General features: G+C 40.4%; 1 protein-coding gene across 2 annotated transcripts in view; it reads right to left on the bottom strand.

The window, feature by feature from the left end:
• Window positions 1-563: 563 nt before the first annotated feature.
• The window catches only part of stat5a (signal transducer and activator of transcription 5a), a 45,270-nt gene continuing 23,358 nt past the window's right edge, over window positions 564-22,475 (bottom strand). The window contains exons 2-20 of one of the 2 annotated variants that reach the window (XM_061027046.1): window positions 19,534-19,598; window positions 16,965-17,102; window positions 15,989-16,145; window positions 14,677-14,766; window positions 12,540-12,714; window positions 11,717-11,847; window positions 11,457-11,608; window positions 10,940-11,095; window positions 8,808-8,987; window positions 7,983-8,070; window positions 7,285-7,407; window positions 6,897-6,989; window positions 5,573-5,779; window positions 4,791-4,885; window positions 4,316-4,458; window positions 3,586-3,741; window positions 3,418-3,469; window positions 2,880-2,990; window positions 564-2,735 (exon numbers count right to left, since the gene is read on the bottom strand). In XM_061027046.1, coding sequence (XP_060883029.1) covers window positions 2,612-2,735; window positions 2,880-2,990; window positions 3,418-3,469; window positions 3,586-3,741; window positions 4,316-4,458; window positions 4,791-4,885; window positions 5,573-5,779; window positions 6,897-6,989; window positions 7,285-7,407; window positions 7,983-8,070; window positions 8,808-8,987; window positions 10,940-11,095; window positions 11,457-11,608; window positions 11,717-11,847; window positions 12,540-12,714; window positions 14,677-14,766; window positions 15,989-16,145; window positions 16,965-17,092 — 2,361 coding nt within the window. In that variant the 5' untranslated portion in view covers window positions 17,093-17,102; window positions 19,534-19,598 and the 3' untranslated portion in view covers window positions 564-2,611. The remainder of the gene's footprint in view (window positions 2,736-2,879; window positions 2,991-3,417; window positions 3,470-3,585; window positions 3,742-4,315; window positions 4,459-4,790; window positions 4,886-5,572; window positions 5,780-6,896; window positions 6,990-7,284; window positions 7,408-7,982; window positions 8,071-8,807; window positions 8,988-10,939; window positions 11,096-11,456; window positions 11,609-11,716; window positions 11,848-12,539; window positions 12,715-14,676; window positions 14,767-15,988; window positions 16,146-16,964; window positions 17,103-19,533; window positions 19,599-22,475) is intronic. The other variant, XM_061027047.1, reaches the window with a different exon arrangement.

Below are 22,475 nucleotides of genomic sequence, written 5' to 3'. Positions count from 1 at the left end.
ATAACAATTACTTTACAATTAGTTTGGTTAAGTATAAGAACCATTAAGAAAAGTCCATAATCCTACTTGCCTGTCTGTGAAAGTTTCTGTGTGAAACCATCAACAAATCAAAAAGCTTCACAGAGACGAATCATGCATTCACGTTATTTCATGGATTCATTGTAGTCCTCACTAAACAAACGAGTGTAACGACTTGGGAATAAAAACTATAATACAATCTTCATTTGAATTTTGATTCAATAAGGATCAATCAATCTGATAGAAAATAGTCTAACACTTTCCTTCCTTCAAAGTTATTTTAATACAGCTATGGACATAATCTCTGTATATGTTTAAGAATGTTTAAGTGCACATATGGTCAGAGCTCACATACCATGACTTCCACTAAATCTTTGTATGAGGCAATTACACACAGCTTTCACTCTATGTGCTCTTTTTTAAATCCAGGTGAGCCTGTGTAGCTCCACATCTGGTGATTCAAATGGTAGTGTTGACTGCATGCAATTAAAATAAGCATTTATTATGTAGTGACATCAATATCTTCTGCACTTCTACAAGTTGAGTTAAAATTATTTATAAAACTTTATTTTCTTCTTTTTGACTCAACAGCTGTTTCTTGGAATAACTCCAAAGGACAAACCAAAACCACAAACATGGTACATACATTGAATAGCACACAGCGCCATCTACATCATGAAGAAAATACACAGTCTCCAGTGGAACAATGCTTCAAAATGATGAGAATGAAGAATATAGCAAAGACTGCCCATGTAGCTTGAGATTTCAAAAATAGGAAAGAAAGTGAGATACAGCAAATGTTGGAGGAAGAAATGAAAAGATAACAGAGGGAATATCTTTAATACTGTAATGTCTTTTGGACAAACACAAAAAATAACATACATTTCTCTCTGATTTCCAGTTGTTCTGAATCCTCTTTCAAGCTGTTCTTGTCCTGACACGAGACTTTAACCCTCTGCTTAAACTAAGGAGGTTATAGTATGCAAGTCCTCAACAGTGTCATGCATGGCCCTTACATTTGATAGGGGAGTGCCAGAGAAACAATAATAAAATAGAATTATGATAGCGAAAATAAAATTCATATATTCTGTATACGTAGATCTTTTTCTATTTGGCTTTTTCATTGGCTAAGCAAAGCAATTCATTCCTGAGGTGCAAGACTGCTGTTAGTGACATTTTTTTTCAATTCAAAAATTTGTGTTTGTGTGTGTACATGTGTTTTTTGTTTTGTTTTAGAGGCGTAATTAGGGTTATAGTCTCAAGCTTTTCCATTAGACTAATGTATCTGTTATCTTGTATGTGTCGCAAAAAAGGGGACACACAATGAAAACTAATCTTGACCAAAACAAAAGTCAGCCATTTAAACATGAAGACTTGTATTGTCTTAATATCCTTGAGCTCTAAATGTGGCCCAGTGGCTGGTAGTTCTGTGCAAGGATTTAATGTGTGCACTTATGTATGTACATCTCGCTACTTTTGCTGCTGGTGCGGTCATGTTGTCACACAAGAGACTTTCACCGCAGTGTCATGACAGAGCTACAGAGACAAGTGGACGGATGGGAAGAAAAATGAAGGAAGCAGCACCACAGCTTAGAATATTTGAACATTGACCAGACTTATGGAACATCATGCCTCTCGACTTCTTCAGGAAAGTGGTTTCCATCTTAAAACAGCAAATAAACGTAGCCAGTATCTTCTTCACAGAGGTTTACACATACAACAAAAGACTGTACCTTGGATGTGAGCATGGTGCAGAAACAACAAGGGAACCAATAGTAACACTGACTGTCAGTAGGATAATGCGAGGTAGCACTGATGAGGGGAACGGAGGGACCTGAGAGGAAAAGCAGGCAGCGCTGGGTAAATGCTTGGATTTGCATTTCTGTGTGCAGACAGAAGACAAATAGCCCTGTGAGAGAGAGAGGGAGGTGCATAAGCCCCCTGGCTGGGTTATAGCTGGTGAACAAATCAGAACAAATAGATCGTACACTTGTGCACATGTGCTGATGTGGAGAGTTGCAGAAAGAGTAACTCTGCCTTTGGGTTAGTGTATATGAATTTTGAGAACCGTAACTTTTCAGAGCAGTGAATAGGAAAATGTAAATAAGAGCAAAAGCAAACTCTTCAATTACGTTTCTTTTTTTGTCCGAGGGTATGTTCAATGTAACTTTTAAAATACTGATAACCCATTTACAAAGAAGAAAAATAAAATAAAAACATTCAACTGGTAAAATGAATGCATACAGAATCTTCTTTTTATATATATATCTGTCTGGAAATGTATGCACAATGTGAATGAACGATACCTTTTCTTTTCTTTTTTGTAATACTGTAACATTGTATGTTTTGCATTATACCTAGTCTGTTTTACAAACACTGAAAGACACAAAGAAAAACTATGAGAAGTTACTGACATGCATGCTGTCATGCTGAAAATAAAATAAAATCACAAACATTATTAACATTTCACATTATAGCTATCTGACAAAAGAGAGAAATGAATGGAATTAAACCATGTAAAATGTCAATATGAGTAGGGCAAAATGAGGAGGCGGTGTATGTCTGGTGCTGTCACTGATTAAAAGTTCAAGGGTCAGGACTGCTGGCCGCCCCACTGGCTCTCTACAGGCCGCCGAAGGAGCTCCTCTACGTGCCTCGCCACGTCCATGGTGTCGTCCAGGTCGAATTCTCCTTCTGCTTCTAACATTGAGTCACTCCTGCCACAGAGAGGACATGCTCAGGAGTCGCACTACAAAGCAGCTAGAGTAACAAGACACTCTTCACTCTTCACAGAAAACACATGCGCGCGAACACACATTCCCAAACCGCAACTCATTGGTTTAAAGGACTTGTTGACTCACATAGGTTGGTATATGTTGTAAGTATGAGGATGATTGACAGGTGCTGGTGAGGCGCCTTGATCCATATAGGTTTGATTCCCACTTGCAGGGTCTGGATTGGCTGTAGTAAACCTGTACATAAGAGACACACACACACACAGACACACATAAACCCAATATAAAAGCCTGAGTCTACATGCAGCAGTTGCCTAAGCAACTAGCCTCAGCGTGTTTCCCAGACCTCACTGCATCATTACGGCCATTCTCTTTACTGCAAGAGAACCAGCCGTGGAGACAGGCAGGGAGCGGGTCCTGCTAACTAACAAGCCTAACTCTAATGATGAGTGAGAGACAAGCTCACTCAGGAACCTTGGCCATCCTTAATTGGCCTCCTCCAACAGTACCAGATAACTAATAGCTGATCTGAATTCAGGCTCCAATAGTTGGTGATTAACTCTAAACGTTGCCATGGGGGGAAACTGGTGGGTGGACAGCATGAAAGAAAGAAAGGAGAGACAGAAAAGAAAAATAAGGTGAAAAAGGGAAGCTTGATACTTACTCGGGCACCACTTGTTTGATTTGCGGCTTCACGTATCCATCCACTGCTTTGGCTGTAAAACAAACAGGCATGGGAAGGACAGCTCAATGGCTTTGTCATACATAAAAAAAAAAAATATCAGTTAATTTTGGACGCAACAGCTGCCGAAGCAAAGAAAATGTAGCTTACAAAGTGGTGGGGTGTAATATTTGGAGAAAACCTCATCCTTCGCTCGGTCGGGGTAGAGGAAGAGGAGGTGATTGAGATCGCTGATGCGGTCAGCCAGAGAGCGAATGGAGAAGTCTTTGGTTGTGTAGGGCATGAGGTTCCAAACCATTCTTTCACCTGAGACACAGCATTACAAAACAATTAACATAATGCTGTGAAGTTACACATATTCAAGTTGCAGCCCCTCTTGAGGTACTTAAACTTGCAGGAACTGATTTCTTGGCCTCTTGTGTGAGCCGTGACCACATCATTGACAAATCCAAACTTTTTTTTAAGTTGGCACACTTTTTCCTTTTTCCTCGACTATTTAGGCAAATATGTTGCTCATTGGCTGTTTTGATTCCAAACTATTTTTACCAGTTGGTTGTTACTTTGTTTGATTTGTGTTCTTTGTCACCCTGTAAATAATTGCTGAATAAGTAACTGAAGCCAAACTCAAGCTCTGTGCAAGGTGTGCTGGGCCCAAGTTGGATGAGTGATGCTGTGGGGGGGAGTAGAGATACAGTAATAATAATAAATTTAGCTCGCAGTGGTTCATGCAAGGCCAGTATCCTCTCTTAATGTTGGAAATCAAGTCATTCTGGTTATAAAGCTGCTGATAAGTGGCTGGAATATTGGCTTAAATCCCCTAATCCTAACAATAAAAATATTCTATTTTATATCTTTGCTGTGACTGTGATTGGTGTCTTACCGGCTTTGTTAGGATTTTCTGCCACCCAGGCAATTGTTATCCCTCCAATCTCAGAGTCACTGAAGCGCAGGAGAAAGGTACCGTTGGGTTTGGACATCAGCATGTCCTGAGCCTGCTGCTTGTTCACAAAGCCCAATATGGCTCTTCATAGCGAGGAAATAAATACAAGGGAAAAACATTAAAACTGTGAAGTGCATTCCCTGACCACCTATCTCCTTCATTACATTCCTATTTTACTGTCAGGAGCAGGTCCAGCTCACCAGGTTGCCATGGAAAAACATAAAACTGAACTGCTGCCTGAGTTGTTGAAATTGACAAAATGAGGACAGGAAAACATTTACTTCCTAAGAACATGCAGTCCAGCTGCCAGTTTAAAAAAAAAAAAGAGGCACAGTTTGTTATCTTTATGCTCTGGAACATTTTTTCATCTTGAGGTTGAAGCCGACAAAAAACACAAGCTGCTGCAGGTTCTTACCCATCATTCCAGTGAGGTTTAAGGTGCTTTTTTGTGAGTTCCATCACACCATCAAACCATTGCCAAAATGTGAAGTTCCTTCCTGGCAAGCTTTCCTGTCGGCAAAGGGTTTAAGGGAAAAGGTTTTTAAATAAGAATGCAGGACTAAAATAGACATGTACATTTTTTAAACAGAAACAGAAAACAACACGTCCTTCTCCTATTTGTGTTTATAATCTAACCAGGTGTGCAGCTGTATGTGTTTATGTTGTGTGTGTAGGGAAGAGGACAAAAAATAGGGGGTGAAACCATGCGTATATGTGTGCTTTAAAGAGCAGCCTGTAAAGTGGCTGATGTTCCTGTAATCTAATGAGACTGATGGTGTGCTGTGAATGTGAGCGCGTTCTCTACCATCACCAGCTGCTTTGAGCCAGAAAAAGAGGCCTCCAGCCTTTCACTGTGTGGACAAACAGGCACATTAAGATGAAGACCTGGCTACCAATGATGCGCTCTTACTCAAGTCGACTACAGAAAAGGGCTGCAGGGACTCAGCAAATGGAGCACGAAATAGCTCTCTGTATGAATAACCAATAGGAAATGATTCCACAGAGAAGAAGCATGTTGCTCCAAAGGCTTACTGAAAATGGCCTGGAGGCATTTTGAAGATGCAGGGAGACTAAAACCTTTTATACATCCATATATTAATTGCCAATGATGACAGATAATTGTTTTACTCTTTACATAAGCTGTGTTAGTATTCAAAGATACACAGAGAATCACAAGGAAAGAGAGCCGATGCTGACCCGATTAAACTGTGACCAAGTCATAGTCATGTTACGGTATTCGTCAGGGTTGTTGCTGGAGCTGCTGAAGGCCTTTTGAGCCAGGAAGACCAGGTTTTCCTCAGACAGGCCTCTGTTGCTCTGCACCTCTGCTTTGTACTTCATGTTAATGGCATCGCACAGCTGAGGCCACAGCACCTTATCCGGCACCAGGAAAGGCACCCGTCCCTGTAGACGCAGGGGAGACAGCAAAGGATTTACATGAGATGTTTGTACACGCGCAAGATGACAGCAGGATGCAAAGTGTAGTCATATATTAAATATGTAAAATATTCATGAACTGGTGGTGATGAGATGCATATTAACCAAGTGTAGAGACCAAATGTAAAGTATACATAATTCAATTCACTTTATATGAAACAAGGTAATCATATGCATTTATAGTTATAAGGGCAGTAACTAAAGGATCTATTTTTATGTTTTTTTTTTTTTTTGTATTTCTTTCTTTGTATGAGCTGATTATTACAGTGTATGGAAAGTTTATAAAAATGCCTATTGAATTGTCACTGCACCTTCCTAAACTTGCACAAATTAACAAAATGTATTCCAAAGAGAAAACAATGCAAATCAGAACATTAGAAAATGTTGAACCCAGAATGCCGGGCAAGAAAATGGATAAATCACAGCATTTAAAGGTCCCATATTATGCTTTTTCTGGGTTTATATGCTCTTTAGTGTGTTTTCCAAGTGTCCTGTGCATGTTTAGGCACATCTATGTGCACGGAAACGCGGCTTCTCCTACGTCCTCCTGTTAGCTGTAGCATTAGCTGCATGTAACGCTCGGTTCTAGCCCCCCTCGATAAAAATTTGTCAGTGCGGCGTCATTGTCAGTGTGAGATCACTGATCTAAGTCCATTGGCTCGTTGTGGCAAGCCCTGCAGCTCATGTTGAAATTTCCGAGACGCGTGCTGAGCAACTGACCAATAACGACAGAGCGGATCAGCAGACCAATCAGAACAGACTTGGCCCACGTGGGGTCTAACAGTGGGGGCTCAGCAGAGCGTAGCTGACGGACTCAGAGCGTAGTGGGAGCAAGGAAGAGCAGTACATGAAAACAGACACTTTTTTCGGACTTGAACTATTGTGAACGTACAAAAGTAGGTACATAGATTAAATATACGAACCCCAAAAAGAACATAATATGGGCTCTTTTATACTAATTAATTTAATTAACAAAAAATGCAAAGTTTATCTTATAAGCATTTCTGAAAAATGTAATGTCACATGCTAATTAAAATTGAATTTAAAAACATGGACACACTCTCAAACATGAACATTTACTTACCGGCTCTGCAAAAGCGTTATCCCACAATACAGTAGCTGTGGCATTATTGTCTTGGCTTCCATGAACTATCACCACCACAGGGAGTGATAACGTCTATGAAGAAAGAAGAAAGACTATCAGCAAAACAAACAGGGAAAAACAACATGACATAATGGTTGAAAGAGCTTTTGAAACATAATTGAACCACTGGGAAGCAGACAGAGGAGAAATGGGAATAAGCTGATGTGCACAATGCATCACTGTGTGTGGGAGTGGATGCTTCAAGTTATATGACTTAAATGTAAGAATGAACAGATTCATGCTATTGTATTAGGAGGAATGATTTGTGTCATTTGGGTCAAAGCTAATGGAGCCTTCTCTTCTACCTCATTGTTCTGCACCCTCTCACCTTCACTTGAAAGACAAGCTCATTGCCTCCAACACTAAACTGGGACTCAAACAGAATGGTGAACTTCTCTTCTGTGACAGATTCTGCTCCTCGCCTGTCCGATCGCTTGATTCTCTTCAAAGACTACATGAAAGATAAGTGGATTAAGAATAAGAAAAAAAAGAATGTGAGTTCCTGTAATCATACACACACACACACACACACACACACACACACACACACACACATCATATGAACAGTGTTTGCTCCCATAATTCACACAGTCTACATGGCAACCGGTAAATTATCCATGGAAGTATCTGGGGAATATTGCTTACAACATGTGTGATGCAGAAAGAGTCTGACTGATCTTACAAATCATTAAAATGTGTCCAAGGGTTTGTGCAGTATGTACTGTACTGTAATACCCACACTGCACAAAACATTATGCAATAAAACTGGATGCTTTAGTGCAGCTCAACACTCAGTCTAACTAAATGTTATTTCGACATGAAATATGTATTCTTGCAATTGAAGATACCATAACAATACTTTGTTTGAAGCATAGCTGTTTATTAACCAAGACTCTTGTTTGCTTTAGATTTCTATACAAATGATGGACTTGGCAATCAAATACATCTCAGAAAACTGCCTGTCTCATACTGTACAGTGTGTCTTGCATCGCAGGGTACCTAAGGACAATAAGATATTGGGCTCACCATGTTCCTGAAGTGTGCGCTGAGAGTGCCGGTTGTCTGGTGATACTCCATCACGCAGTTATTGTTGAGAATGTCTCCGCTGCTGTCACTGAATACGAGAGACAATCAAGAATTAAGTCAATTAGACGTAATCTCTTCTGAGTGAAAAAAAACCTGTGGGTTTAGGAACTATGTCAATTTTCTGGGTAATTATAACAAAAGTGTTATACCATCATCTTTATCTTCTCAACATGAGAAAACACCAAACAGATGTGATTGGCCTGTGGATTGGGTGCCATACCAAGTGGTTTTGTTTGAGAAAAGCAGATGATGTCCTGGCTGAGCTGTTGAATTGCTAACCCGTTCAACCACTGGCTGCCTGGCTGACCTACAGTCTTGGAAGGTTTCTGTTAGTCAAGAGGAATGTGGACTGAGGTGGTGGAACAGGCTAAATGTGGATTCAGCATCCACACCAAAGATTCCTCTGGGGCATTGTTCAAGTTCCAGACATGTCTCTGTGGTGAGGTCTGGAGACACGCTAGGACTGAGTTCCTCCTGGGATCCACTATTCCCTGCAGAAAACTGAGCATCCTTTATCTTAATGGCGCCATGGGGGCTCAACAGAGTGTCCCCCCACTAAAGAGAGTAGGGATCCCAAAAAAATGTGTATGCAAGGGAGAGGAACAAACAGGGTAACATGTTGCTGCTACACTGTGAAAGTCTGACGTGTGTAGCTTCTTAAAATGTCGGATTCAAATATGTTTTTGAAAAATTGATTCAACATACACCACATTGTAAAAGTCACCAGAGAGGAAAGGGCTGAGATGGAAAGGGCACTGGACTTACTTCCGTGTGTTCTCGTTCTTCAGCAAGGCTTTTGCTTGTTGTTCACTAATGATGGTAGCTTTGACCTGAGGAGGGTTCATGTGAACGTTTAATTTACCCCCCACTAGAAGGCGCACTGTAGCGGCAAACTTAGTTTGGGTTTTTAGCACCTGTGGAGGCTGCTTCTCAATGATGAAGGTGCTGTGGAGGAAAGAGAGAGGAAACATTAAAACAGAACAAAGCCCTGTTGATTATTTGTTTGTTTCAAGTGTATAAAAAAATGTATTTCATGTATTTATTCATCAGAGTTGGGATACTTATGAAATACATCATATTTTAATAAATAACTCTGGCAAAGACTGGCAAGTGTCCCTTTAGCTTTACAGGCTTACAGATTTGAGAACATTAGTATTCACTAACTAACCTCAGTTGTAACCCTCTAAACTAATTTAAGGTCATCAAAAAAAGTATTAACTGTTAATTTAACAAAAAAAACGTCAATGACTTTCTTCTGACTTTGGGAGAAAAAGCTTCAGGGGACTTCCTAGAGGTTGGTCTAACATAAACCTATGTTTGTACTGAGCGTGATAGCAGTGCATTACTGCCTGAGCTCAGGCGTGTCTGGGGCCAACCAGGAATTGCTGAAACAGAAACATAGACTCATAAGTGTTATGGGTCCCTGCAGGGACAATCTTCAAGGAGAGGGAAGAGGATGCTGTCAAAAACTTCAGATCAACCCAGGGCTCAACCTTTTACACATGCAGACAGGAGTCACACTTAAACTTCTTAAAAAATGTGTTTCAATGTTCTTTGAAAACGTACACTTCCAAAGCATGGCCCCGTAACCATGAAAATTGCAATGCTCACTTAAATCTTAACCCTTAATGTAATTCATTTCTAAGCTTTATGACTAAAGAGATCAACATGAAATCAAACCTATTTTTAATAGAATTCCCTTATGTCGTTTTTTTTTTCCCCAGCAAAAGCCATTCAACGTTTTCACCATCACGTGAATACATTTTTATGTAGTGGTTCCATTGGGGAGTTCTCTGATCATGAGCTGAAAATAATGGCCTTCATCAGCATGAGGGATTCTCAGGGAACAAAGAATTCATGTAATCAAGTGAAAGTGATCTCATAAATAACAACCTCTCTGATTTACCATTCATTTATTTAAACCATTAAGGAGCTGTATTAAGTTACTGACTGTCAAAAATGAACCCCTCCTACCGCTGTTCCTTCTAAATGTGCTCAATTGGTGAAACTCAAGGTTGCTTAACTTGTTAAGCACCCACAGAAAGCTGTTAATTGTTCATCCAGAATGCAAAGACAACAAAAGATTGATGCCAGTTTTTAAAAGTTGATCAATTATACAAAATCAAAGAACGCAACGGGCAAAATATGTGTTCCATTGTCTTTCTGACTAAGTTGCTGAAGAAGTGATTGCTGTTATAAACTTTATTTTAATTCAAATTTCCTCACTTAAGCAGATATCTGTTATAAAGTAAACTCTCCATTGAGAAAACACAAACATACTCAGAAAGACCTCCCACTATGTTTTTTTTAACAGAATACAGTATAGCTAGTACATGACATTATAAAAGGATTCACTGAATGTCAGAGTTATTTACTTTGAGGAACAGATAATGTCTCTCACTCTATTGACCCAAAAAGCAACCAAAGGTTGTGTAAGCAGGAGTCGCTTATGTAAAGGTCGACATTAAGTGCACAAAAGGACAGTGCCTCAATGTTCATAGCACAACCGACACGTGCTGATACTGAAATTCTCTTGACACAAAAAAACACTCTGACTTTACATTGCGCTACGTGAGTGTCCTTAAACCAGATTTTTGTTTTAGCCAATTATAAGAAGTAGAAGGGTGTGACTCATGCTTGGCCTGTGTTTTCGGACTGAGGCATTGTCCAGAAAAGTAGGAAAGTAAGTTCTTAAGGTTCAACAGGTGCAGGTCAAAAGGTCAATTTTGTTGTTATAGTCCCAGACCATGGCCAAGTTGCACTAATTCTAATGTAAACATTGCACTTCACTGGTCAGTGCAATACAGCAGCAAAGTGTGTAGTCAATTGGATAATTCTCAGACACTTGACTTCCTTTGAATTTAGACAAATAACTCTTTACACAAACACACACAAACCTTGTGACCAATGCTGAGATGATATCTGTGATGGTGCCGTTCAGTTCGTTAAGGAGCTCTTCAATGGGTCCGGGGATGGGTAACTGTTGTCTCAGGTGCTCTGCCCTCCGAATCTGCTGCCTGTTTTGCCAGATTGTTTCAGCCAGTTTCTCACACCTGACACACACACACACACACACACACACACATTCGGCCCCACAGAAAAGCCTGTAGTGAGAATTAAGCTTGAGCGTAGACATGGTTGATTGTGTTTTGTTAAAGTCCAAACAACATCAGTCAAAGGATCTAGGAAATGTTTGAACAGGAAAAGCTTTTTATTTCCACAAAAAGAAGAAAGTAGGCAGCCGTTGTGAAAATGAAGGAGTAAAGCAAGTCATGCATATGCCTTTTATTAGGGGCTATAAACATTTGAAATAAACCCAGCGGTAGTCAATTGTAAGCCGGTAAACCAGTGACCCTTTGCTTTTTGTGGGAGTCCAGTGGCTGTGATCTTGGTGGGAGGTGGAGGAGAACTCACCAGGACTGCAGGATGTCCAGGCCTCCCTCTGGCGGGCCCCCGTTGCCTGCCAGCTGTTGCCGTCTCTTCCACTGGATCAGCTCATCATCCAGAATGATGGTCTGCTGTTTCCTCAGCAGCTGCAATGTTTTCTGGTGCTTCTCTGCCAGGTCCTGCATGTCAACAGAACAATAGATTTTTACTTTCAAGCTCATATTATCATTGTACTCAAACAAACAACATATACAGTATACATATAAAGTTAAAGGGTCATGTCTAACCAGTCTGTATTTCTGTAGTGTGTTGGCCTCTCTGGTCAGCCATGCCTCCACAGTGGCTCTCTTGCTGAGGAGGGCCGGCTCCCGGAGCTGTCGGTCAGCAGGGGGAAGTGTGGCCAGGCTGGTCAACTGAGCTGAACATGGGTGGGGTTGTTGACATCCAAACGGGGGAGGGGTGGGGATGAGTTAGAAGAAAAAAAAAAGGAGGAAAAAAGGGAGACAAGGTAAAGAAAATCTCTGATATGTGCCCAGAGATTTTGCATTCTCTCAGTGGCATAATGATTTACTCAAGAAACTTCTTCTAGCGTAGCGCAGATGCTATCAAAGCTAGGTGTTACTTTCTGAATGTTGCAACATAAATGCAAAGGTTTTTTTTTTTCATTGATAATCTGCAAAATTAAGCACATTTGACATCGATGTGAATAAAAAGTGCACATACTCTTCATTTAAACTTCGCTTTACGCATTTACCAGGAGTGGAACAAGAGCTGCACACCAAATTAATCAATAAGAGCGTCAACAAATGATTATTGTCATTAAATCAATCATTTTCTTCATACATTCCTTATTCATCCAGTAAATAATTGAGGTGTAAACAAAGTGTAAACTGAGAAGTATTGAAAAATGTTTTCCTCTATCTTGCATTTCAAAATGTAATCATATCTCATTTGGAATTGATGAATCTGAAAGCCAATAACTGTGCACATGTGAAAATCACTACTTGGAAAGTATGATGAATGACTCGTGAACTTGTTAAAAATGCTGCTCTGTCTCCTGCTCCTGCTTTACTTCACAGCTGTAACAAGATTCAGGCTCTCTGGTCTCACCCTGGATGCGAAGGCTCTCCTGGTACTGGATAATGAAGTACTCCTGGTTGTGCTGGAGCTTGCGCAAATCATTCTCAGTGTCCTGGGTCAGCAGGCGGAGCTCCTCAAAAGCTTGGTTGATCTGCTGGTATTTCTGAGACATGCTGTCCATCATCCCACCCACCGGAGAGTTGGACTGTAAATAACAGAGTCAGATTGAGAGACGGGCGCATTCAGAGAGGCAGAGGAAATAGTGGTTGGGGTACAATATGGGTAAGATTGGTTCTGTCACTGAATTGTTTATGATAGTTGTTAAAGTAAATAGCTGGACACAAAGCTGAGTTAGAAGAGAGAGCTGGGACACAAATCTGTGCTGGACGCTGAATGTGGCATCAAAGCTGTTTGTCTAAGAATGCCCAAGTGTGCACAAACCAGTCGGCACAAATTCACATAGAGAAGGTACAAAAATGATGCTTATCATACTCAGCAGACCACGTGGTCATTAAATGGTCTGATAAAAAGTATTATTGGTGCCTAAAGGTTCAGACTTAACAGGATGAAATTCAATTAGTCCAAATATGCATTCCACTAATAGAAAAGGCATGTTATGACTGGAAATCGATTCACCCCAGGAGTTGCTAAGAGTCACATGTTTTGTACGCTCTGCTGGCTTTAGGCTTTTATAATGTAATTAGTCATATTAAGGCAATCATACATCATGACTGAGTGTCTGCAGGTTTCACGTTTGTAAAAAATAAAAAGGACTACATACTTTGCTGGTGAGAAGTAGAGGGAAAATGTATCAGTTACCAAATAAACCAATCCTTAAAGAGGACATATCATTCTCATTTTCTACCTTTTCAAACAGTCCCCTAAATGAAATATATGTACTGTGCTTTTGTCAAAATATAACATGAATCAAGCACCAGAGGAGGTTTGAGACCCTGTGTAAAACAGCTCTCTCCGAACGCTCCATTTTGGTGTGTGTGTCTCTTTAAATGCGATGAGCCCCCCCCCCCCCCCCCCCCCCCCCTGAGTTTTCCCAGTAGACATCACTCCTTCGCTAGTGAGAATTAAAAATGGCAGACCTGCACAAAAGTTTTGTTCTAGGCTGGGGGTGGAGACCATGGGTGGACTTACTGGGGAGGGTATTATTTTTACCAGGATCCCACTGTGACATCACAAGTTGAGCAAATTTGAAACTTAGCATTTTTCTCTGTGTTGTAAGACTTATGCAGACTACAAACAAAGGACTGGATGGGTTTATTATTATTTTGTGGATCTGTAGACACTCAGGTTACCCAAACAAATGTTCTACAACACTGTAAAAATAGATTTTTCAGAATATGTCCCTTTAAATCAGTCAACATCTTTTGGAGCAAACTAAGGGCAAACATTCCTGCATTGTTCTTAACCGCATGCATCCGTCCTGTATCTACCTCACAAGCGTTTTACCTTAGCTTTAATGCATTTGAGGTGGTTTATGGATAATTGTTATCTTGCCTCATGTGTGCTGCCTCCCAACATAAAGACTGATTTAGACCTAAACTAACTAAACCTTGTGTGTTCATCACTATGTATTCTGCAAGACCTCAAGTTACAAATATTTTGTCAAAGCTGTATTTCAGAGATGCGACGTCTAGTGAATGAAATGATGTTGACCAACAGCAGCAAGACCATTTTCCATACAAATGATTTGCAACTACGAGCAAAGTTAATGTTAATTATTATTTACATGAAATGCTTTTTTATTCCACTTTAAGCAGAATGATCTGAGAACTATGTTTCCCCAAAAATGACATGAGGATCAGTTAGCTTTGCATAGTAAAAGCTGGTGGATACTTCATTCAGAGGGCTACTTCTTCTCTCATACTGTGAGTTTATTTCTAAGCCTATACTTTTCACTGATGCTTTGTAAAGCATTTGAAACAGTAAATATTTCATAAGAGACTTTTTTTTTATACACAAAATCTGTGCTGCAACTTGAGATTTATTTACTTTTGCCACCTCTCTTTGTGCTTGTAGGCTTTGAAAAGAATTTGGTGTGCCACCGGTGTTTGACTCTGCAAGGTTATATTCAGTGGGTATGTCAGTGTGGAGACAAATAAGTACAAGTATGTTTGCAGGCTTTAACCCTTGTTTTTCACAGCATACTTACATTGGTTGCCTCTCTGACGAGCCTCTGCTCCGTGTAGAGAATGTGTTTGATGCACCGGACCAACTCCAGAGGACAGCGGTCATACGTGCTCTGAAAGACAAGGAGCACATATGCTTTGTTAAGGCTTGTTAGCTCCTGACGAGCTGAGCGGCCGCTGCACACAGGACTCAGCAATTAAACCGCCTCAAGGAAGCTCGCTAAGTTCTGGAGCCAACCCCGCAGACACTCTGAGAGCCATTAGATGAGCCTAATGAGACCCATCTCTGGCGCACGGCACTCAATTATGCAGACAAGACTCTTAGACACACAAACTGTCACACACATAAATGCCATAGTTGAGCAGTTTATTTGTTACAGTTATATTTCTTTTCCAATCAGGATTTGGTAATTAATCAGGGTTTCACTTTCTGTTTTAAAATTGGGTTGTGAGTCTGTTTGTGATACTAGTTATAGTAGTTTACAGCTAGAAGTTTTTTTCAGCCAGGTGAATTTCCGAGGTGGCACACTAAGACCAGAAAACCAGCACAGGACGTCAACAGTATTATCTGCATTATTCTGCCTTTGAGTGAAAAAAAAAAAAGAATCTCTAGTGTAAAAGAAAAAGTAATGTAAGGACACAAAAATTAGGGAGGGGAGAAGACAAAAAGAGGAACGGATCTGTGAGCAGGGAGCTCCATCATAAATACCCGTGGTGGATGGTTCCCAAGGCCCTTACACAAGCTGTCCTCTTGTTTTCCTAGAGTTGATGCAACCTTTGCCACGGCAGGATTTTGAGTTGAACAGTTGTACTATCCATATATCTGCTCATCATTTTCACACTGTAAACTGTTTAAATGTGAGCTTTCTCTAAAACATGGACTGAGCAGGTGGACTAAAAAAAAAATGATGTCTACAAAAGCCTGTTTTTTTTTTTGTCTTTTTTTAAAATGAGAAGTTACTTAATATTTAATTCAAAGGTTGATCTCAAAGCAACTAGACTAGGTTTATCATCTTCCAGTTGCCTTTGGATCAAGCTTCGAATTTACCATGACCTGGATGGCTGAGAAGCAACACAGACATCTTACTTAACGTTAGAGTATTTTTGTTTCCTCAAGAAAAAGCCTCATACATACTGCCTGTTTTCCTGACATAGCCCCCCTGCAATGCCCCCTCTTCAATCAATCATTCTATCTTGATTTGCATAGCAAACTCAATGCCTCTCAGTCAGACAGGCTGTAGGAACATATCCAGAATCATGATGTAAGATGCTGCGTATCAGTAGGATTGCAATGCTCTTCTTATTTCAAGTGGTGTATATTTCCAAAAGGCTCACCTTTAGCTGGCTGGCATAGTGTCCCAGTTTGATTTTGAGTAAGAAACCATCTTCCCCCACTTGGTGGTCAGCCTTGTTCTGCAGCTCCTGGATCAGACTGTCAAGCAGGCGTTTGGCCTTGAACTCCTCCTGCGGGTTCTCCAGGTCTATGGCATCCCTAACAACACAAACAGACACATACGTATATGCACGTACACTTGATACATGCAATCTGAGAAACATGCATAAATACAAATCTCACGTTTAATAGATTAACTCTGAGATTTAAAACAGCAAATACGCTAGAATAACTTCACCCTTGACGACAAGTCAATTTTTTCCGTTTTAAAGGTAACCAAGTAAATGTGGTTGGTTTGTGGGGAGGGGGCATCTTTCCACATTGAAAATATTGTATACGAATGCTTCATCCGAAAAACAAAATACTGTATGTCTAAATTGGGCAGGAGAGGTGGCATGAAAATCAATTACAGGAGGGACGTGATAAAAGAGAACATCTTCTCTCTAAGTGTTTTTAACAGCTGAGCATGTGATTGTCAGTAGACCCTTTTTGTATCAGCAGAACTAACAGGTATGCAAAAGAGAGCGCAAAGGAAGACATTTCACTAATTGATTGGGAATGGCATTGTTCCTTGCAATAGCTGAGGACATTTTACAAAAGACAGAGGTGCTGCTGTGAAATCACTTTTACAGGCTTTTATAACCAAAGAAGGTTTTATCGGGACAAAAGAGTGGTACAGACAAAAGCACAAGTGGATGGAGAAAAATCATGGTGTGACGTTTTTTGGGTTGTATAGACCGATGAAAGTAAACGGCAACATAATGACAACGTGAAGGCGTAAAACGGAGACCAAGACAAAAGCAGCAGTCCATACGTGCGTTGACAGACAAACATACAAGATACACATTTGTGCAAGCATAAATGTGGACATAACTGTGCACATGTACATTTACAAACACGTTCAGTAGAGACACTCACCAGAGCTGGCCTTCTATCCACTGGGACAGATAATGTCGCACCTCGATGGGGAAGTGCTGCCCGTACAGAGACTGCATCTGGTGGAGAGCATCTCCCTGGAGCTGCTGGGCCTGGATCCACACTGCCATCTTCAACACCCTGAAGGCCAAAAAAAAAGAACATTGTGTTAAATTGTTGACTTCATGTCTGACAAACTGCCTTAAAGGAAAACATGTTGCTGGTTTACATAATCCCTTACTTGAGGTGGAATGTTTTAATCTGTGTTTGTCTTTGTTTCCTATGTGTTGTTTTTTGTGCTTAATGTGTTCTCAAAACAGAATTGTTTTTTTTTTTTTGTGTTGAACAGACTGTTTTGTGATTTTAAGCAGGACTCCCGGGGCTCGACAAGCATTCATTCACACGGCTTCTAGTGATACTGTGTGGTTAAAACAGACCAAATTCAGAAATCCTCATTATTTACTTCAATCCATAAAGCATCGAAAACTCCTAACATTTCTGCACATGGTAAATAGATCCGCTGTAACGAAACCTCCAAGCATAACCTACAGACGTTTCTGATTTTCATCTACAACTCAATCAATCAATCAATTTTTATTTGTATAGCGTCAACTCATAATAAGTGTTATCTCGAGACACTTTACAAAAAGCAGGTAAAATATTTCACTCTTTGTCTGTTAACATAACAAAAGAGCAGGTAAAAAGACCTTACTCATTGTTATGTTACAAAGATCCAGCCTATCCATCATGAGCACTTTAGCGTTGTGTATTTTTACTCTGAACTTGTCGAAGGCTTTAACAGGCTCCTCTGTTGAGCCAACAGCTCCACATTGAGGGTCACTGCTCATTGTTTTCAGTCAACACACCCCTTCACCTTCTCAAAAGTGGCACAGTCACTGTCAGTAAAACACTGAGCGATATGAGTACATGGGAAGTTTGCGGTGTTTGTATGTGTGAGTGTTTGTGTGTAAGTGCGTGTGTGTATTGGTAAGTGCCTGCGGTGTCAGCGGCTCTGCTTGTGTGCATCTTTTGTACAACACTGTATACGTAATTGACAGCAACAGGCCTACACACAGCATGCTTGATGCACAAAAAAAAAAGAAGAAGCAAAAAAGAAGGTTGATCTACTGTAACTCTTTCTATCCCTCTTTCACTTTCTCTCTCATTCCAGTTGTTCTTAATCAGACAGGGGGTTTACAACAATACCAACAATACCAACAATGCATATTTCATGCTTCTGCTGCTAGAGTTTGAGGAAAGTTTCTCTATCCATCCTTTTTACACCTTGATTACTAGTCTTCAACGCAAACAGAAACTGTTTCAGATTCAAGAGAATCCCATGACTCACACAAGTGACTTTCACTTGCATTTTTATTGATGCTAGACAATAAATGCTTTTGATGAAAAAAAAAAAAAAAAAAAACCTTCCCAGAAAGATCTCTGCTCATCTAATCATCAGGCAGAGTGTGAGAATGTATACGTATTGTACTAATTATATTAGCTTGTATTCATTTTAAGACCTCTGCCTGTATGCGTGCATGTTCATCTACTTCTGTCTTGGTGAAATGAGCTTGGGAAGATAATTCCATTCGTAATGGTATTCGCATCTGTTAGCACTAATCCTGTTAGCCTATGCTAATGCTCCTGCACTTGTATCACCCAGTATGTGTCCTGAACTTCAACCTTTGACTGGCACAGCCGGTTCACAACCACTTTCTTGTTATTATTCAGACTAGAGCACTGACCTCAGAAAGCTGCCACATTTTAGAAGCTATACGATAGATAGACTGTTGGTGGCTTTATGAGCAGTTCACTTCTCAATGGAGCAGATGTAAAGATCCATATACGTATAGCTTCCATGAGGTGAGATCATACACGCTTGACTACCTGAAAACCCAGGAAATACTCTTGTACACAATGCTTAATAAACTGTTCACTTTTCTTTCATTTGAACATTCAGATTGGTGGATTGTGTGTAAATTAAGACAAATTGAAAGCACACTAAGGTACATACAGCAGATTCTTCAAAGACAATTAAATCCTCTTCAAACAAGTGCTGCACATATGTTTTATCATTGAGGGCATCAGCAGCGAGCATCAACTCTCATAGTATCAGCTGATTGGAGGAGGAAGCGAACAGGAAGAGACCTTTTCTACCACCCTTTTTCTGTAACACTCATTGTTAGTGCATGGCTGTCTTTCTGTACCATCCTGCATGACACCAACATGCATAGAGTTACACTGAGCATGCCGGGTGTGCAAGCTTGAAACGTGGTGTTTGTTGTCTAGCCATATACCGTGAGGTTGTTACTAGTCGATCTGTCTCTTTGACAAGCCTTTAGGTGTTTGCCCAACAGTAGCAGCTCCATTCTCCCCTCCAACAGAAGTATGAGATGTCTCTCTGCAGTTGTTTCAGTCTGACTAACCGCAACATCCAAATGCCCTTCCATGACCCCACAATAAAACCATGACAATTTAAAGCCTCTGTTACCTTCCTCTCCTTACAAGAAATCGAAAACCTGCCCCAAACTTCACGACAGATTTAGAAAGAAAAAAAACCCCTCTGGCTTACCTCTTTCCTTCAGCTGTTTGTTACCATGTAACAGCAGGAAACTCTAAAGCAGGAGGACCACAAACCTGAGACAGGCAGAGAGCAAGTCAGAGAGTCAATGAAGAGAGAGGGAGGGAGGGAGAGAGAGAGAGAGAGAGAGAGAGAGAGAGAGAGAGAGAGAGAGAGAGAGAGAGAGAGAGAGAGAGAGAGAGAAAGCAAAAGGAGGAAGTGAGTCAACCATGGGTGCTTCTGAGGAAGATTTCTCCTTTTTTTTTTTCACAAGAACCAGCAGTAACAAAAACTAAGAGGCTGAGAGATCTGAAAGGGTGCAAGGGAAAGTCCACTGAACAGATTTTACTTTGTTTTTTCAGTCATTGAGGACACGTCAACATAATACGATAAATGTTTTGAATTTCCCAAGGGGAAGAAACGTATACAGGCCAAGCTGTTTCACAGATGATTTCAACGTGGTTGGAAACTAATTAAAAAGACATATATAGATGCTGCCAGGAAGCAGGAACTGCATTAACAGTTTTTTTTCTCCAAACATCTTTAATTACTATAAAATAATTGAGTTTATATATCATCACTACCCCCATACCCTGCATGCTTTCCGCTGTCAATTCTACTGTTATCATAACATGGAATTCTCGGAAGGATTTTCTCTAAAAACATGTTGAGGACAGGACCAACCAAATGGATAAGAAACACAAAAGCCGACAGATGATAAGACAGGAAGAGCGTTACATAGCAAACATCACAACCAGATCAGCTACTGCTTTATTCTCACGGAAGGTACATAACTGCACTGTAACGGGCAGATCCACAAAAGTATAGCACCACTTTTGCAACTGCAAAACCTTTTTGAACACAGCAAAATGCAACAGTCAAATTCTCAACACTCCTGCAAAAGCAGCCGTGAAAGCTGCCAGAAAAGGAATTCCTCTGCTTCTTGTGTTGCTGTTTTAAAAAACTGAACCAGCAGTTATGTATGCACAATAGACCTTTTTTAATATCAGTAAGACCGTTTCTTGCCCGGAGAAAAGCTGCATGGTGACCTTAGCTTATCACATACATTTGTATGGAATTTAACTATACTGATATTTACAGTTTTTCCCGCCAAACACACATTCATGACAAGTCCTAATTCCACACAGCTGCAGAACTATATGGACTTGTTTGCACTGGAATGTCATTCGCATAGTATCTTTGATGAATGTGACCTTGAGAAGGGGAAGATAGTGGTGGCAAACGATGCTCAATTCCTTCTTTAGGAATTCTCCCTACAATAAGACCTACAGTTACTATATATGCCTGTACAGATTCTATAGTAGGTCAATCCAGTTCATCTACCTGTTAACTACCTGTGTGATCAATAATTTTATAAGAGAGCTCTATTTATTTCACACATCAGAGTACAAGGACGCATTGAGAGAGGGATACCGCTCGCCATGGGTGCAGGTGGTCACTGATAGCTAGTGCTTACAATGAGGGAATAAAATGGAAAAAAAGATTTAAGTTGGTTATTACAACACAAAGAAAACGAAGTGATCTTTGGACACATTTCTCATTCACAAATGATAGAGAAACAGAATCTGGCACCTCTGGGTTGAGACAACCCACCTGCTCAGATCCTGCTGCTCATCAAAGCTACAGCCCTTCTCCCTGCACATATCAAACAAGACACAACAGAGGAAATGTGTCACACTTAGCTGTAGAGACCTTCACTAGGGCGCAAGTACTGCTCATGTGTTTCAATTCAAAGTGAACGTTTTAGCTCCACCGCAGCCAAAAACAGTGTGTGACACTTTGACAAGCTGACAACCTGATTCACAAAATGACCGGGCGGCTTTCGCAACTGCTAAACCTGTGCAATTGCAACTTGTGTGAGCACATTTATATCATTATTCCTGAAAATGAACGTAGTCCTTAATATTCTGAACATTTTTACTTGAATGGTCAGAATTTGCCAAGTGAGAGCAGGATTTGACAGACATGTTGGGGGTGTTGGCGGGAAAGGATCACACAGTGCAGAAGCATTGCGGCGAAGCTCAGGAATCAAGCTGGCAGGAGCTCTTATAAAAGAAGTCCCGCACAGGGCTCTACATCTTATAATTGTCTTATTTTGGCTCCAGAGCTTAACTTAGTTTGAAAGAATATATACCATTTAATTTTGGACAAAACATGACAACTATTTTGAAAATGCAATTCACTTCTTGGAATTCATCTCACCTCTAGAGACCACTCCAACCACAATAATACCAGTTTCACATGAACTGCAGTTTAAACTTAGTGTATCTTGACAGACCTTTACGTCTTGTCTGCTGAAGACAAGCTAAAGCCTCTTTTTTGTTTCTTTCCTTCAGGATTCATCTTGGACGGATCCCACTATTTACAGTTTGAACAGGTATGACTGATTGAAAAGATGGATCTATGTAGAGTATAAAGGAAAACTTAACGATAAAGAGGACATATTTTCTCTACTTTAATTCTTTGTGTTTGCATCTAAACTTATTTTCATGAGACACAGAGGGTTCGACCAGATCAAGAGGTTTGAAAAATGTCACGGCAGCTGTATTAAACTTTGAATTACAGCCTGACAGAAAGCCTTGACTGTCTGCTCTGAAGTCGGGCTTATCGAGTTTGAGGTATCCCTCATTCCTGGCTTGACACTGAAGAGGCAGAACAGCCGGAACACACATGCTGGGAGAAGTCTCCAGACAAATATGTGAGTATCTTTATTTTGCTGTCTGTCTGCACTGCTTCAATTCTTCAGAAATTGCTACGTTGTCCTACTCCAATGTTCTCTTCATGTTATTTGGGCATGATGGCAAGCGGCATCTCTGTTGGCTCCCTGATTGATGTGTTAGCCACAGATAGATTTTCAATCCTGACCAACATGGTCAGTTATAGCCTCCCCAGTGAGAATAGTATCTGACCTTCAGGTTCTTGAGTTAACAGAG

This window comes from Labrus mixtus, chromosome 20 (genome assembly GCF_963584025.1).
Source record: "Labrus mixtus chromosome 20, fLabMix1.1, whole genome shotgun sequence".
Taxonomy (NCBI): Eukaryota; Metazoa; Chordata; class Actinopteri; order Labriformes; family Labridae; genus Labrus; species Labrus mixtus.
Note: the sequence above shows the minus strand (reverse complement) of the source record. Positions and strands in the feature narration are given on the sequence as shown.